The 15,165-nt window shown below is 44.0% G+C and overlaps 1 protein-coding gene across 2 annotated transcripts in view; it reads left to right on the forward strand.

Annotated features, from left to right (window-relative positions):
• The first annotated feature begins 1,815 nt into the window (after positions 1 to 1,815).
• The window catches only part of LOC119457115 (uncharacterized), a 37,606-nt gene continuing 24,256 nt past the window's right edge, over positions 1,816 to 15,165 (forward strand). Inside the window, exons 1-2 of one of the 2 annotated variants that reach the window (XM_037718943.2) lie at positions 1,816 to 1,930; positions 2,451 to 2,542. In XM_037718943.2, coding sequence (XP_037574871.1) covers positions 1,880 to 1,930; positions 2,451 to 2,542 — 143 coding nt within the window. In that variant the 5' untranslated portion in view covers positions 1,816 to 1,879. Of the gene's footprint in view, positions 1,931 to 2,196; positions 2,543 to 15,165 lie in introns of those variants that run through there. The other variant, XM_049665107.1, reaches the window with a different exon arrangement.

Below are 15,165 nucleotides of genomic sequence, written 5' to 3' on the forward strand. Positions count from 1 at the left end.
CATCCTCCATGCCACCAAACTTGTTGAACAGGCAGCACTTTATAAAAGCCCGTGACACAATCGAACATACCAAATTCTTTCACACACAGTGCGGTGATCGCAGCACGACTTCGAAGACCACTCGCTTGACGCACTTGCACAACAGCGCCAGTCGTGTTGCTCAAGGTTGCGATTAATACACCGAAACCAAATTAATGCCGCACTAACAGCGTTCTAAACCCAGAGAAGAAAGGCGACACGAAATGCGCAGTGGCAACTTCCAGCTCGCGCGGTCTTGCGCAAGGCGAAGTGTGAGTGCTAGAGAAAATTAAAAAAAAAAGTCGTTATATTCGGGTCCCAAACCCGAATGCAACGGAAGACGCGTTCAGAGGATGTACATTTCGAAAAAAAAAATTACTCGCGTTATATTCGCGCAAATACGGTACGTCTACGACAGGACGATGGCCTCTCCCAGCAATCTCCAATTGCCCCTGTTTTGCGCCAGTTGGCCCCATCTTATACCTGCATATTCCGTAATTTCTTCGCACCACCTATTTCTCTGCCGTCCGCGACTGCCTTCTCTTGGCACACATTCTGGGCCGGTAGTTTCTAGCGTTGCCTTTACGATGCTAATGTCTTTTCGTCAGCCGTGTGCGGTGGATGACAGTGGCGCACCGACGGGGGGGGATCGGGTGTTGTAACCCCCCCCCACGCGTCCAGCCCCACCAGTCCAACATGTACCTTGAGCGCTCTGTTCACATTGTCATTACGAGTCAGGAGGTGGCTTGAGGTCGAATTTGCCTGATTAACAAAAACACTCTATCACTGTCTTGTATTTATTCATTCACTCTTAAATTACTTTGATTAAAACGCTGAAGAAAGAAACATCGTCATCATCCTTGGTGTCATTATTATATTCAGGCATTTTATTTGCTGTTGGATTCCTTTGGCTAAAGCAAAGAAATTGCATATTATGCAAGGTGCTTGCTTTCCCCCTCCCCACACAAAAATTCCCCCCCCCCCCTCCCTGGCAGAAATCCTGGGTGCGCTACTGGTGGATGATAAGACTAGCATAACGCATAACGCATCGCTACAAAATACCGGCCCTGTAACTGTATTATAGACTACAGATTTTCCGCCCTACGCATTAGATGGCCTGCCAGCTGTTAAAACAGAAGTGTTAAAACATTTCGTCACCTGAGTCGTGCGGCTAATCTTTCACGTGCATATAAATTCCCACATTGTGTGGGATCTGCGTTTTCTTTTTTTTTTTTTTTTTTCACTCACCTGTCGACGATTTTCATCTGCACGAAAAAGAACTCTCGGAAACTTTTGCTATCCTTGGCCGCCTTACTCTCTATAAAGCGCATTGACGCGGAGTCTTCAGCCGTTCAGAAATTCCTTTAGATTCCGTACGATTTGATTGCTAAATTTTGTTCGATCGTTATTTTATTGTCTTTAATTATTCCTTCGTTCTATTAATCCTTGCTCTCTAATCTTTTTTCTTTCGACACTAACCAAGATCTGTAGTCAACTTCTGTTTCATATCTAGCTTTTACGTTTAAACATACTCTTATATTTCTTATAGTCATGCTACCCGATTCTGTTAGAGTATAAGCATATGCCACTGTCCCCACCCCAACGGACCAGCATTAGCACTGTTCCATCTCTTTTTCTTATTTGTAGAAAAGCAGCGGGCGTCTGCCTGGTACTAAATTACTCGCTTTTGTTCGGTCGAAAGAAAATCGCAGACGACAGTGGAAACGCCTATCCCCCTCAGTGGGTACGAGCCATGATACCACGCCAATACTACGCGCGCTACCATGCGCAGGACAATACCACGCGCACTGCGCCCCTCGTGCCCGCCGTGGAAGGAGATCGCTTTCTGCAGAACGCCAACATGCAGGACCCCACCGAAGCCCGCCGAGCGATACCGTCGACCTCTGCACCGGTAAGTTACGGTTGACACTACCCGACGGTACTGGATGGCGGATTATCGCTTTTCGGCTAAGGCCCAGTTAATGGGAGGACGGCATGCCAGGCTTGTCTTTTTACGTTCGAGGCCACTGCCAGAGCTGTCCAGGTGACCGTGACATGAGCGACGGTCACGCCACCGAGTCAGTCCGAAGCGAAACCCCGTGGGCCACGCGGTGGCGTCCGAGGCCCGCAGCGCGCCGCCGATCGATCGCGTAGTGAGTCAGTGCGCGATGGCCGGAGCTAGCGGCGTGCTGGCTGCGAGCCGCGCGGCGCGGCGGCCCCTCGGACGGCAGCCGAGCCCATGAGCAGGTAGGCCCTGCCCCGCTTTTGCCGCGTCCTTAGTTGAGCCGCCGAGCCGTGCCCTGTCCCCTAGGTCCGCGGGCTGCTCTGCAGGCGAGGCCGAAACGCGGCCGTTGATGCGGGCTCCGAGCCCCGTCGGCTGCCTCTCTGGCGTCCGGCTGCGCTCAGTGTCGGAACGACGTCCACGCTCGCAGGCCATGCTTCAGCCCGACTCGATGAACGCGGAGACCGCCTCACTGCCGGGCAGTCGCCGAAACCCACTCGATGTCTTCACCAGCATGTTCAGGTGAGCCGCACACGTTTCTTTTTTGCTCGCCGGCCCACGCTCTACCGCAGTAGCGCTGCGTCTCGGATTATGTGCGCGCTGTCACAGTGAAGCAGCCCATCGGATATCCAGGCCGATCCTGCTCGGCCGCCCGTACACCTCCGGATCTTGCCGCATCCGATGCCGCGGTGTCGATTTCAACGACGGTCGCAACATAGCTTACTGTCGAAAGGCGTGACACGAAGTGCCTCGGTGGAAGAACACGCCCACACAAAATATTGTCAACCTTAGTTTCAGTGTCCCCTCAGCCCAACTGTTCGGATGACAGTGTGCTCGGTCTCAGCAATCCAGGCGCAAAATGAAGAAAGAGGTAAAATATCTCTCTGATAAACCACTCGACTTCTTATTTTTCTATCGAAATATATAGGCTGGAACTTATATGCTGACGTATAGACGTTTACATAAAACGAGGTCCGAACTATAAATGTTGAAATTTTTTCACACTCCTACATTAATTAATGTGGGGTTTGAGCGAGCCAGCGCAGACAAGGTCTTTTATTTTTGACACGTCTACTGTCGTCAGCGGCACTTTTGCAAGAAGACACTAGATTAATTGTCTAGTCGTTGGGCAGAACGCAACCGTCCCGTACCTTGCAACGCTTTGGTGTCGATGCGCGTGCTTTTACTACGAGTCTGCTGCTGCATTTTTATACGCAGCCGGTTACTGGCAAAAGTTCCGCGTCAATGCCAGCCGCGGTTAAAATATTGTCGTGCATGCGGCAACGTCCAGAATGTTCGTTTATTGGCACAGTTTCGCTTACCTGTGTCTTGGGGCCCGCACGAATGTCCCAAGTCTTTCGAATCCTCATCAATCGATTGGTTTCTCTGTCAAGCAGGAACTGACTCTGTCGTGGGATGTCGCGCGTTTCATCGAGCCTTATGAATAGCCGGGGTGATAAGCTGTGAAATTCACGACGGACCTCGCGATGACTATGCCAACACGTGACTGTACTGCATGTTTCAGCGAGTATGAAAATAATACTCGAATGCAGTGCTGTACACAGATGAAATGTTTGTTTTCTTTGCAGCAATTACCATACGCGCTTGAAGGTGCATGTTGTAATTGCTGGATCGAAGTCAGCTATAGTATTCATGTCATGTCCATTTACTAGAATTCGCACTCACAGACGATTTTACATCTGTCTTCACAAACGTGCCGGAAATATATTGGCGTTCCACTGATTAATACCAGAAGCCTGAGGTATGTGTACGCGATACAGCATGAAACGGCACTCGTACGAAGCTCTCGTCCGATTCGAATTCGTTCAATGCCATGTTCTTGCTGTCTCAGTTAAAAGTCAATTATAAGAAATTATTCTGTATTGAAAACGTTTGTTAAGAAAGGCATATTCTACTAGTAGTACACAGCACAGATTCAACGGACTTTGACACAACTCAATAATGATTTGATGAGTTCTATTGATGACTGTTGGTGCATCGAGTGGCGACGTTTAAATCAAAACACTCTCACCGGACTCGACACCACAAAGTATCAGTATACTCGTATACTGAAAATAACCCGCCCAAGCGTTGCGGCTTCATTCGAGTTTCTTGAACTGACAGTGTCTATGATAGGCTCTATGATAGCGTGTTTGTACTGGATGACTTCCATTGCTATAGGCGGCTCAGTACTGGGCAAGTTGTAAAATGCATGTACAGTTATATCATATTCAGGTTCTTGCTTTGATGCTTGTATAGATTATGTTTGTGCTTGTTCGTTCTCCGCCGGATTGGTTGTGACGTGTATACACTATCTCATGGCTGTCGATGGTAATAAAGAGCATTTATTGTTGTCTTCTTGTCTCTATAATTTGTAGCGCCAATTTTTTTTTAATTGTGAAATAAAGATATAACCCGGCAAGTTTTCCTGTAATTTATATTTGTGGATATTGCAGCTGCAACGAAATATATTAGAACCAACGGGGTTTTCAAAAAATAAAAAACCACACGAAGTGCGACTAAAAAGTTATGCGTTTCTTCCCCGTTGGAGCGTGACCTTGTAATGACTAAGAATAACGTGATCACTACAATAACCTTCATCGGTCATCGTACTCTGCGGCATCTCGATGTGAATATTGAGATATATGCTCCACGAATTTTTGTGGCAGTATGCCATTTTTATTTCATATGAACTATAGAGCGAATGTTTAACGTCAAATACGCGTCAATGTCGGCAGACGAGCAAGAGGGAGATGTACGGTCATGTCTGAAAAAGAGGCGATGGCCCGCTCGAGAATTTCTGAGTGACATGCGCATTTTAACTATCTACCTGGGAGCTACAGGAGTGGGAGCTCACAGGAATAAAAAAAAAGACAATGACCTTGCACGAGCACTATTCCCGAAACTTCTGGCAAAATGAAAGGTTGTGCGGAACACTCCCACATAACTAGTCCCGAAGTTGCTCATTAACGTTTTCTCGTATGAAGCAGCGCAAAGAATTTTAACGTCTGTCTATAGAAGATGCACCACACTGCTGCAAGGTTTGTGTCCATGTTCGCGACCCTCGAACACAAGGCGTTGCCTGTCGAACTCTGCCAAGATGTTCGTACCGATGTTGAATGAGGCAAAATTTCGTGCAGAAGATCGTCACTAGGGGATGACATGGTACTTGAGTCTGTACGAGTGCGAGTCTGCAGAAGTATTCGTGATGCTAGAGCCGAGAATCTCCAAAATGAGATGGCGGTAGGATGTGCTCGGCACGCGTCGAGAATAGTGCTTATTTCGCGGTACTTATCAGAGGGGTGAAAGGAACAGTGTGCTGATGTACAAGGGAAGAAGTCGGCGATGTTCGTGTTTTGTTGTACTGCCGTGAGGGAAGTCTTTTATTGCACGTATCCGGTTTCTCGGCTCACATTCTGGTGATCTATAAGGAAAATCATGGGAGAAGAGCCACGCATTACCCCTGTCGTAGCCTTGCTTTGGTTACGCGGGTAAGTTAACATTGCATACCGCTGGGCGAGTAGGCTCATGGTCGCTTGGGCTGTCGTTTTTAGTTGCGCACTATTATAGGTAACGTGGGTACTTATTTCCCCTGGATGTGTGCTGTAAGACTTAAGGTAAGGGGGAAACACACACACACACACATACACCGGTCCTCCCACTAAAATTTACGGGGAAGGGGCCGGCCTCTCGTTGCCTGGCGATCAGAAGTACATACCTACACCCGCATACATGCGCGCGCGCACACACACACACACACACACACACACACACACATACATACATACATACATACATACATACATACATACATACATACATACACCCGCCGCGGTTGCTCAGTGGCTATGGTGTTAGGCTGCTGAGCACGAGGTCGCGGGATCGAATCCCGGCCACGGCGGCCGCATTTCGATGGGGGCGAAATGCGAAAACACCCGTGTACTTAGATTTATGTGCACGTTAAAGAACCCCAGGTGGTACAAATTTCCGGAGTCCCTCACTACGGCGTGCCTCATAATCAGAACTGGTTTTGGCACGTAAAACCCCATAATTTAATTTTTTTAACATACATACATACATACATACATACATACATACATACATACATACATACATACATACATACATACGAGCAGCCCATGTAAGTGTGGCAGCCTGCCCCCCCCCCCCCCCCCCCTTTCGAGTAAAGAGGCATTAAGGTGTTTTTTGTTTGTCCAAAATATCGACGTTTTGATTTTGCGTTCATTTGTTAGTCTTAAGCTTTCAAAAACATATAACACTTTCGTATGCACGACTTCTAAAATACTCATTTAATTCATTTTAGTTGTCGCGTCGACCAACAAGTGGGCATGCCCCATGGTCGAGTCTCGATTTTGTATGAAGCTTTCATCAGATAAAAATAACTTGATGTAATATGGCAGCGCCCTTCGATACAAGGACCTAACACAGTGAACAAACACATCCTTGTATCGAAGTGCGCTGCCATATTACATCATAATGAACCAACTAGTCCACCAGCATGTCTTAAAAAACAACTTGTGTTTTGACAGAAGTTTTGGTATTGCGACATTATTATTCGATGTAGTGCATCTTCCAGTCATTAGGGAGGTAGCTTCCGTGCCCTCCTCTTTTTTTTTTTTTTTTCCTTGTGGATGGTGGCGCGCGCTCTTAGGATAGTACGTCACGTCTGTGAAAGACCTATTTCACGCATTTATCAGCGTTACTGATGGGGAGAATGCAAATACTGACACAAAAGCAAACGTTATATGACAACCGCTACAGTGCAAGCGTGCTAAAGCACCTAGGTGTCACTCCTGGACATTTGTTTATTTCATTGTGTACGCTATCGATGGACTCGCGGCGGAGAAAAAAAAAAGCGACTTCAAACTGAAAGCCTAAGCAAAAGAGGTATGAAAGGACCGCAGAAAGAGAAAGGAAGACTACAGTAATGCTTATCACAAAAAACTGTAGTCATCGGGTATTTTGATAGATCAAGCATTTTCACACCACTTTATCTGCATTTTGTTTTTCAGAACGTCATTTTAGGACATTTTTGTTACTTTTTTATTAAAAAACTGCTGGGTGTATGTGAAAGAAATTTTGTGAGCATATTGTTTTGCCTGCTATCACTTTGGAACAAGAATGAATATCCGCAAGCTAATGGCTGTTTAGTAAAAAAAAAAAAGACAGCATGTCATAGTCGCAGTTGCACTATGTAAAAACAAAAACAAAAAGTTGCCCTAACTTTCTTACGTAGTTATAGTTACAGTTTCGTAGGATACAGCTGTCCTGTCATGTGCAAAATTCGAAAGCTCAGCAAATAATAGTTATAAAAAAGGTACATCGTGAAAAAACAAAAATAACATAAAACTGAAATAAACTAAAAAAATGATCTTTCTGCTTTATAGACAGCCCAATTATAACTGATACCATAGGAAGACTTTAAAAAGCACAACTATGTTCATGGCTCCTCTGATTGCAATTCTAACAAACCATCTTTCAAATCTTCACCCCACCTTAAGCAGCGGCGTGCTGTGCGTCGCCAGCGCAAAATCCAGCACACTATATACTGCCCTCGGTATTTCCGGCCAGCCTAAAGTGCAGACTATACTAAGAACGTTTCAAGTGCAAAACACTCATATCAACTGAGTCCTTTCGCACTGTCACGTTCGACCTTCGGTTGGGAGCTTCTTTTGAAAGAGCAGCCGGTGCCTCCACTGGCTAACTGGCCTCCGGTTAAAGGGTAAGGTTAACATGTGAAGAAATGCTCTTCTCATATATAGTGGGCACAAGCCACAGCTTGAGCTAACCTTACGCTACAACTGGTGCCGATTCTGTTTCATAACAAGCCAGTGTACGCTTAAGCGGAGACGAGAAAGAGGACTTCCGAGGGCAAGAGCGACATTTGTATCAACTTTTTGTTGCGTCATTGTCGAGACATTCGGCTGAGCCCACTAAGCATCGACAGCATCGGGTCAGAAGTGAATTACTATGTGAAACAAAACGACCAGGCAGAAAATAAAACAGCTTTTTAAAGGTTATTGTCCTCTCAAAGTGCTATGAATAAAACTTGGTTTGTTTGAGCACACTTATTGCGCCTTCTTGGAGGCTGTGCGGGGCGCTATACTTAAAAGGCGACGACCCACAATATACCATGCATCTCTTTATAAAGGCGCTCGGCTATAAGGCTATAGCCATGCCTTCTTCCAGTACCTGGACAAAAAATACTTAAGCTTTTCTTATACACCTGCGGCGCAGCATGCGTATGTATCTTTGTAGGGCTGGTGTGCGCGATAAAACGCCAACAGTGCGCCTCAGCGCCATCTACACCGTCCATGGAGGGGTCATAAGGAACCAGCACGGCAGAGGGGAAAGGCACGGAAGTGGACAACAATGGACGACTCAGTAGGCTATGTGCATATAGCCACAAATTCAGGAGGCAGCTGTCCCAGCTAACGTGGGCCAAGCTGTTAAAAAAAAAAGGGGGGGGGGGGGGGGCTTCGAAATAAGACACTAAGACCGACGGTGTTGTCTTAGCAGTCGCCTTGTGCACACTGTTGAAATTTTCTCTTATCATTCATTAGCTATATTTATTTATTTATTTATTTATTTATTTATTTATTTATTTATTTATTTATTTATTTATTTATTTATTTATTTATTTACAGAGTACCTACATCGCCATAAAGGCATTACGTAGGGGGGAACAAAACATAACCAGTAATACAGAAAAGCTTCTGCACAGATATACTCACAAACAGAAACACTACAAAAGCATTTAGAGAGAGACATACAAGTAATGTGAAACAAACATCTTTTCAAGATATATAGCAAATACATTTGTTTTACAAGAGTATTTTACAAGTGTCACAGCATAGAATAGAATAGTTCGTTATTTGACACATTTACTATATCATTTGATAAAGCATTCCATTGTCTAATTGATTCGGGGAAAAAAGAGCAGTAAAACGTGTTTGTTCTGCAGTTATTGGCTGAGATCTTTTGTTGTTATCACAGCGAGTCGATATGTAATCTGGTTCTGTAATCTGGTTATACAAAACTAATTGCCTAAATTTATAATTACTTGCACAATTGTGTAAGCTCGAATGTCAAATTGCGAATCGCATTCAAAAGCATCATATTCAGCAGTTTCCAGCTCGCTATATTTTCCCGTTATTTTTTCTGCGTTTCAAAGTAGTGGCGGAAAACGCGAGAAAGAATGCAACGTGAATGCGGGCCCGCGCGTTTCCCGCGCATGACAGCTAGCAGTGCTCTCAAAAGTGGTTTCAAAGGGTCAGCACCACTCATTGGCTGACTTGGTGACCACAAAATTACTGCAGAGACTCCCCAGTGGGACTTGTCAGATAGTGCATAAGCATTATTTCCAGTCGCTCATTTTGCACACATGCGTCTCTGACGTATCCGAACGCGTCTGGTCGTATGATGGCGACGTTCACTCCGTTTCTTTTTTTTCCAATTAATCTTAATTGATTTTCCGGATATTCTCAGTTAGGCTTAAGTCATCTTAATTACCCTATATAATACTAATTAGCCCAAATCAATTTAACGTTAATAAATCGAAATTAAGCTTAAACTTAGGTACATTTAATTAATCTTCATTAGGCTTAATTAACATTGATTACTATTGGTTAGGATCAACAATTTAATCTACCTTAATTTTAATTAAGCACTTTTCTTAATTTCCCCCAATAATACGTCATTACGCTTAAGTAATTTCATCGTAATCAATCTCCATTAGGGTTCCTTACCCTTAATTAGTCTTAAGGAGTCTTATTTAGGCGAAATGAATTTCATCATAATTAATCTTATTAGTCTTTTATTAACCTTGATTATTCTTAATACCTCTTCAGTCATACGCAGTCATAAGACATTCCCATATATACCCCCACATTACCCCATGTACACCTATGGAGCGCATCGTGTCACGCGTTACAGACAGACGCGGACGGACATATTTCCAAGGGAAGTAGCCCTAGAATGCTTACGCATTAAACAAGTGACAAGGCAATCGGCGTAGCAGTTGGTAATTGCTGCTACGATCAAGTAGCCGCATCACGCTGTTGGCTAGAATATCTTAGGCTAGAATATCTTAGGCTAGAATATCTTAGGCTAGAATATCTTAGGCTAGAATATCTTAGGCTAGAATATCTTAGGCTAGAATATCTTAGGCTAGAATATCGACTTAAGGCGGCCTATAAGAAACACGACTACCCGCCGCGGTGGCTTAGTCAGCTAAGGCGTTGCGCTGCTGAGCACGAGATCGCGGGATCGAATCCCGGCCGCGGCGGCCGCATTTCGATGGAGGCGAAATGCAAAAACGCCCGTGTGCCTGCGTTGTAGGTGCACGTTAAAGAACCCCAGGTGGTCAAAATTAATCCGGAGCCCTCCACTACGGCGTGCCCCATAATCAGAACTGGGTTTGGCACGTAAAGCCCCAGAAGGAAGAAGAAATACGACTGAAGGATAAGGAATAAATTTAAAAAAAAAAGCGAGCCGCGGCTGCTTGCTCGTAGCAGCAGCCAACAGTTACGCCCTCACCTTGTCACGGTCACCAAGTCAGCCACTGAGCAGTCTGCAAAGCACCTCTTGAGAGCGCTGCTGTCGCGCGCGCGCTACGCGCGGACCCGCCTTCACTTACCGCGCTTTTCTGCGTTTTGCGCCACAACATTGAAACGCGGAAAATATAACGGGAAAATGTAGCGAGTTGGAAACTGATGAATGCTATGTTTTCGAATGCGATGCGCAATTTCACATGCGAGCTTACGCAATTCTGCAAGTTATTTTATCTTTAGGCAATAAATTTGACTAATTAGCTAATCAATTATAACGAAAAAATTCATCAGTGCGCGCAAGGCGAATGCTTACAAAACACCGTTGGTCCCATCGCCGTATCTTGTAACTTGCTTTTTAAACAGCTTGTCCCACGTTACACAGCTGGGACACACGGCATATATCTTTTGACGTATTGCGCTGTGATAAAATTGTTGTGAGAAAGCGTTGCTTCAGCAATCTCATCCGTGTCCAGATAATTTTTGCAGGCTAGACGAAGATCGTAACGGTTGATTACTTTCTGAGATTGTTTACTAACACCTCTCAACGGTGCCTGTGTGACATTGTTTATTAAACATTCTCAGTTTCCTGCTTTAGGAAACTAAAAGGCCAGGAACAGACATCACTCAACACACCTCACTATAGGCCGGTGACCTCATGTGTTATATGTATACATGAAGGGAACAGCGACAGACAACACATATACAAAACATTTTAGCCTATACATCATTTAGTATCAACAAAATAGTAACCAATTCAACGAAAGACTAAAGCGCTGATGCTAACACGCTGTTTATTGGTGATCTGTCTTTGCTATGATTTCCACTCTTGTATATTTTCATATGTTTATGAGCTTTAATAGCTGTTTCTGTAACACCCCTTACTCACTGCTCATTCCACGGGGCCTGTACATTACGATAAATAATTAAATTTATTTATTTATTTGTTTATTTATTTATTTATTTATGAGAACGTTATCACTGCTTAATCATTGATAAATACAAACGTCAATCATATCAAACATGTGCACCACATACACACACACACACACACACACAACACACCATACACACACACACACACACACACACACACACACACACACACTTACCTACAGCACTTTTCAAATACTATAAAAAAGTTGATCAAAGCTGACTCGTCAGCCATGAGAAGAAAAATCTGACCAAAACGCATATGTACTGCAAGTACAACAAAACTGTGCAGAACGCCTCATCCCCCTACACAGAAAGCACTACTGCGTGTATTGACAAACTTTCGATATAGTGGTAGCAATGGCGACTTGAGTAATTCATCATTAATACATTTGTTTCCATTTAAAAAGCTGGGGATTCGTTACATTAAGGGCTGAATTTCATAATTAGTTCTTACCTTCGGACTTGTATAGTTAGTTATTCTGAATTTAAGACTTTCATTCACAAAAAGATAGGTTGGCTGAAAGGTCAGTGTTTCTTCATTTCTGCATGAAAAAGTTCGAAAGCGATTCAACTTGCAGTTAAAGTCGATCAAAGAGATTGTCTTCCTAGCCCGCTTTCTTGCTTTCGCGTGGAAGATTGAGTGGCAAGTTCCCCTTACGCCCGGTTGCAAGATACGCCTTTGGTGCCGGAGCACAGCGTCGCCCCGCTTCCCTCCCTCCCATACCCCCACGGCCTTTCGCGCGACGGTTGCATTTGCTTTCCGCCGTGCGTTCGCTCTCCGTGATAGCGTGCGTCCCCCGCGCCCTTTCGCTCGCGCATACTGCGCGCGTCGACGATTTTATCGCCTTTGGACTTTATACGGAACCTCACGGCGACGGCGACGACGACGGCAGAAATCCGGTTGAAGTGTCCATATAATTGATCGCAATAAAAAATAATACGTTCGGTGTGTTATGAGAAGGATTAGAAAAAGCCCGGGGGGCTACGACGCGGACGCGCAGTCGATAATTCTGATCTCTCTGTCCGCCATCATGGATCACCTAGGGCGCCACCTATAGTCCGTGTGCATTGCGAATACATGGCACGTTCCCTCTTGTAGAGCGTATATGTTCCTTTAAGGGAATACTTTTGGCCTATGTTGCCGGGTGCTGTCCACATAACTGAGACCTTGTAAAGCTCTAATTGCTTGTTTTTTAAGTAAGAATAACTTTTGCAAATTCAGCTTAGATGCGGTGCCCCATAAAAGCAAACCTGCTTTGGCTGCCAGAAAACATCTGGTTGTGTTGTCCAATAAATAAAACAGTACTGCAAATGATATTGGACGTTCGCAATGTACACCGTGGTTTTAGACATGCTATGAGCTTGGTTACGTATCTTCCACAATGTACCTATTACCCTTGATACCTTGATATTGACATGATTGGTGCGCTTGTTCCTGACAAGTTCTCATGGGAAAATACACCTAAAATTTATTACTAGTTGTAGTTTGTACTCACTCATTACAAAACATAGATTGAAATTGCCAGAAAGAGTAGCATCTCGTGTTCTGAATAATGTGTACTTGGTTTTGTTCGCATTAAGCTGTAATTCATTTGCACTAAGCCAAAGTGATTGTTCACGTGGTTACATAATTGTCCCATATTCTGATTTAACTAGATTATTACAGGAATAATATACGTTAGTGTCGTCAGCAAAAAGCAATATTTCTTGCGTATGAGCGTACCTGCCAACTCTCGCGAATTTCTCCTAAAGTTTACAAATTGGGGATAGTCTTATGATTTTACGAATGTTGCGTAAATTTAACGAAAAATAAATTGTGCTCGCGAGAAAGTTTCGCACGTGGATCTTCGAACCTTAATCCGTTGGAAATATTTTAATAGTGAAATGACGCAAAAGGGGTACTCGCTTCAAACAAGTTTATATACAGACAAGTTTCTGAAGCAGGTGAAATCTGCAACAGCAAAGTCGCAAAACATTTTGTTGCTTGTCAATGCCTGCTGTTACAAGTTTTCTGCTGCTTCTGTTGCGCGTCTGAAAGTAAAGCATCGCTAATAAAGTGCGTATGTACCCCTCAAAAGGCCTCTGCTCATGGCAAACTTAAAAGAAGTTCGTGCTAACTATACCTCCTTGAGTAACTTGAGTTCCAGAACTAAGTGAGCCAAACAAGACAGAGTTCAAAGAAAGATGGAGGCTTGAATAACAGTAGCCCAGCAAGGAAAGCCTCTAAAGCCAACGTTACGTCAGGGCAAAGCACCTTTGTTGAAATGGCGGCTTGTTTGCCCTCCACTAAGTGACTTGATACGATCTCGACCGGGTGAGGTGGGTCGTCACCGCAAGAATCAGGAGATAGCGACGAACGCGGGCATCGAGATGATGAAAAATAGAAAAGACTGTATTCACTTCATTGGTACATGGTTGTGACTCTATCCGAGTCTCGAGCAGTTCTGCCTCACGTGGGGACCAGGACGGCCTTAAATCACCCCTCGCGGTCTTGTGGTGTAGCCGATGCCTCCTTCGGGGAACTTGTGGAAGTGCTTTTGCCGGGTTGTCAAGTTTACGACCTCTTGTACAGTAAAGTAATTAATGAGAAGTTTATTAGCCTAATCATTTTAATTATTCAATTAAGCATTTTGATTTATGGTAGATGTAATAGCCGCCTCATCGAGAAATAAAGCCAAAGGTTATAACTATGGTATCTGCCCCAGACACTTTTTTAAAAATTGGTGTAGTTAAAAGCAACTGTATACGGCGACACTACAGTAAAACATTCTATCGAAACGTTATTTGCTTTGACAGGGAAATGTTTATTACAAACGTAGAAGTTTTTAATTACATTCGCCCAAAGCACGCCGTTTGCACGTTTTTGTATACGTTTGCATCTCACAGATTTCTAAGCATTTTCGCGTATATAGTTGGACCATTTTTAACTAAACCTATGTTGAGCATTCGGTTCCTATAGCATGTAATGTGATTTTCCGTTATCACTAAACAATTAGCTAGTTCCGAGCGAACGATGTCAAAATTCCTGATGTCATGGCGAACTGGGGCGGGAACTTGAAGGTGGCGTCACCACTGGCTTCCATTCCTACGTGTTTACGTGCGTAACAAGCATCAAGACTGTCCTCTTTTGGTTTTCGCAATGTTTATTCACCGATCCGGTTCAACGTAATATTTCTCTTAAGTTTGTTTACTAGACAGTACAAAAAAAAAAAAGATAAAATGGGATCTTTCTCAGAGACGGGGCCCGTATTCACAAAACTCTTACGTTAGAACTGTTATTCTAATAGAAAATTCTAGCCAGTTCTGCTGATGGACATACAATTACGAAAGGTGGCCGGCCAATGCCAAAGAGCATTTACGAGCCACAATCTTTGCAAATTCGACCACAGCCACGGGCGGAAGCACGAACTGGTTGGTACAATTAGAAATCTCATTAACAAACTTGGTAATTTAGTTTATAATTAGAGACTTTAGTGCCGATATTAAAAGTAATAATTTAAGCGAGTACATATATTAAAAGTAAGAATTGAAGCCAGTGAGATTTTAAAGCGAGTTAATTTAGTTGTAATCTAGAGATGCATCAGTTTCAATATATCTGGCCCCCAAATATGTCACACAGTGTAAGGCTGAACCATCTGG

The sequence above is a fragment of the Dermacentor silvarum genome, chromosome 1 (assembly GCF_013339745.2).
Source record: "Dermacentor silvarum isolate Dsil-2018 chromosome 1, BIME_Dsil_1.4, whole genome shotgun sequence".
NCBI lineage: Eukaryota > Metazoa > Arthropoda > Arachnida > Ixodida > Ixodidae > Dermacentor > Dermacentor silvarum.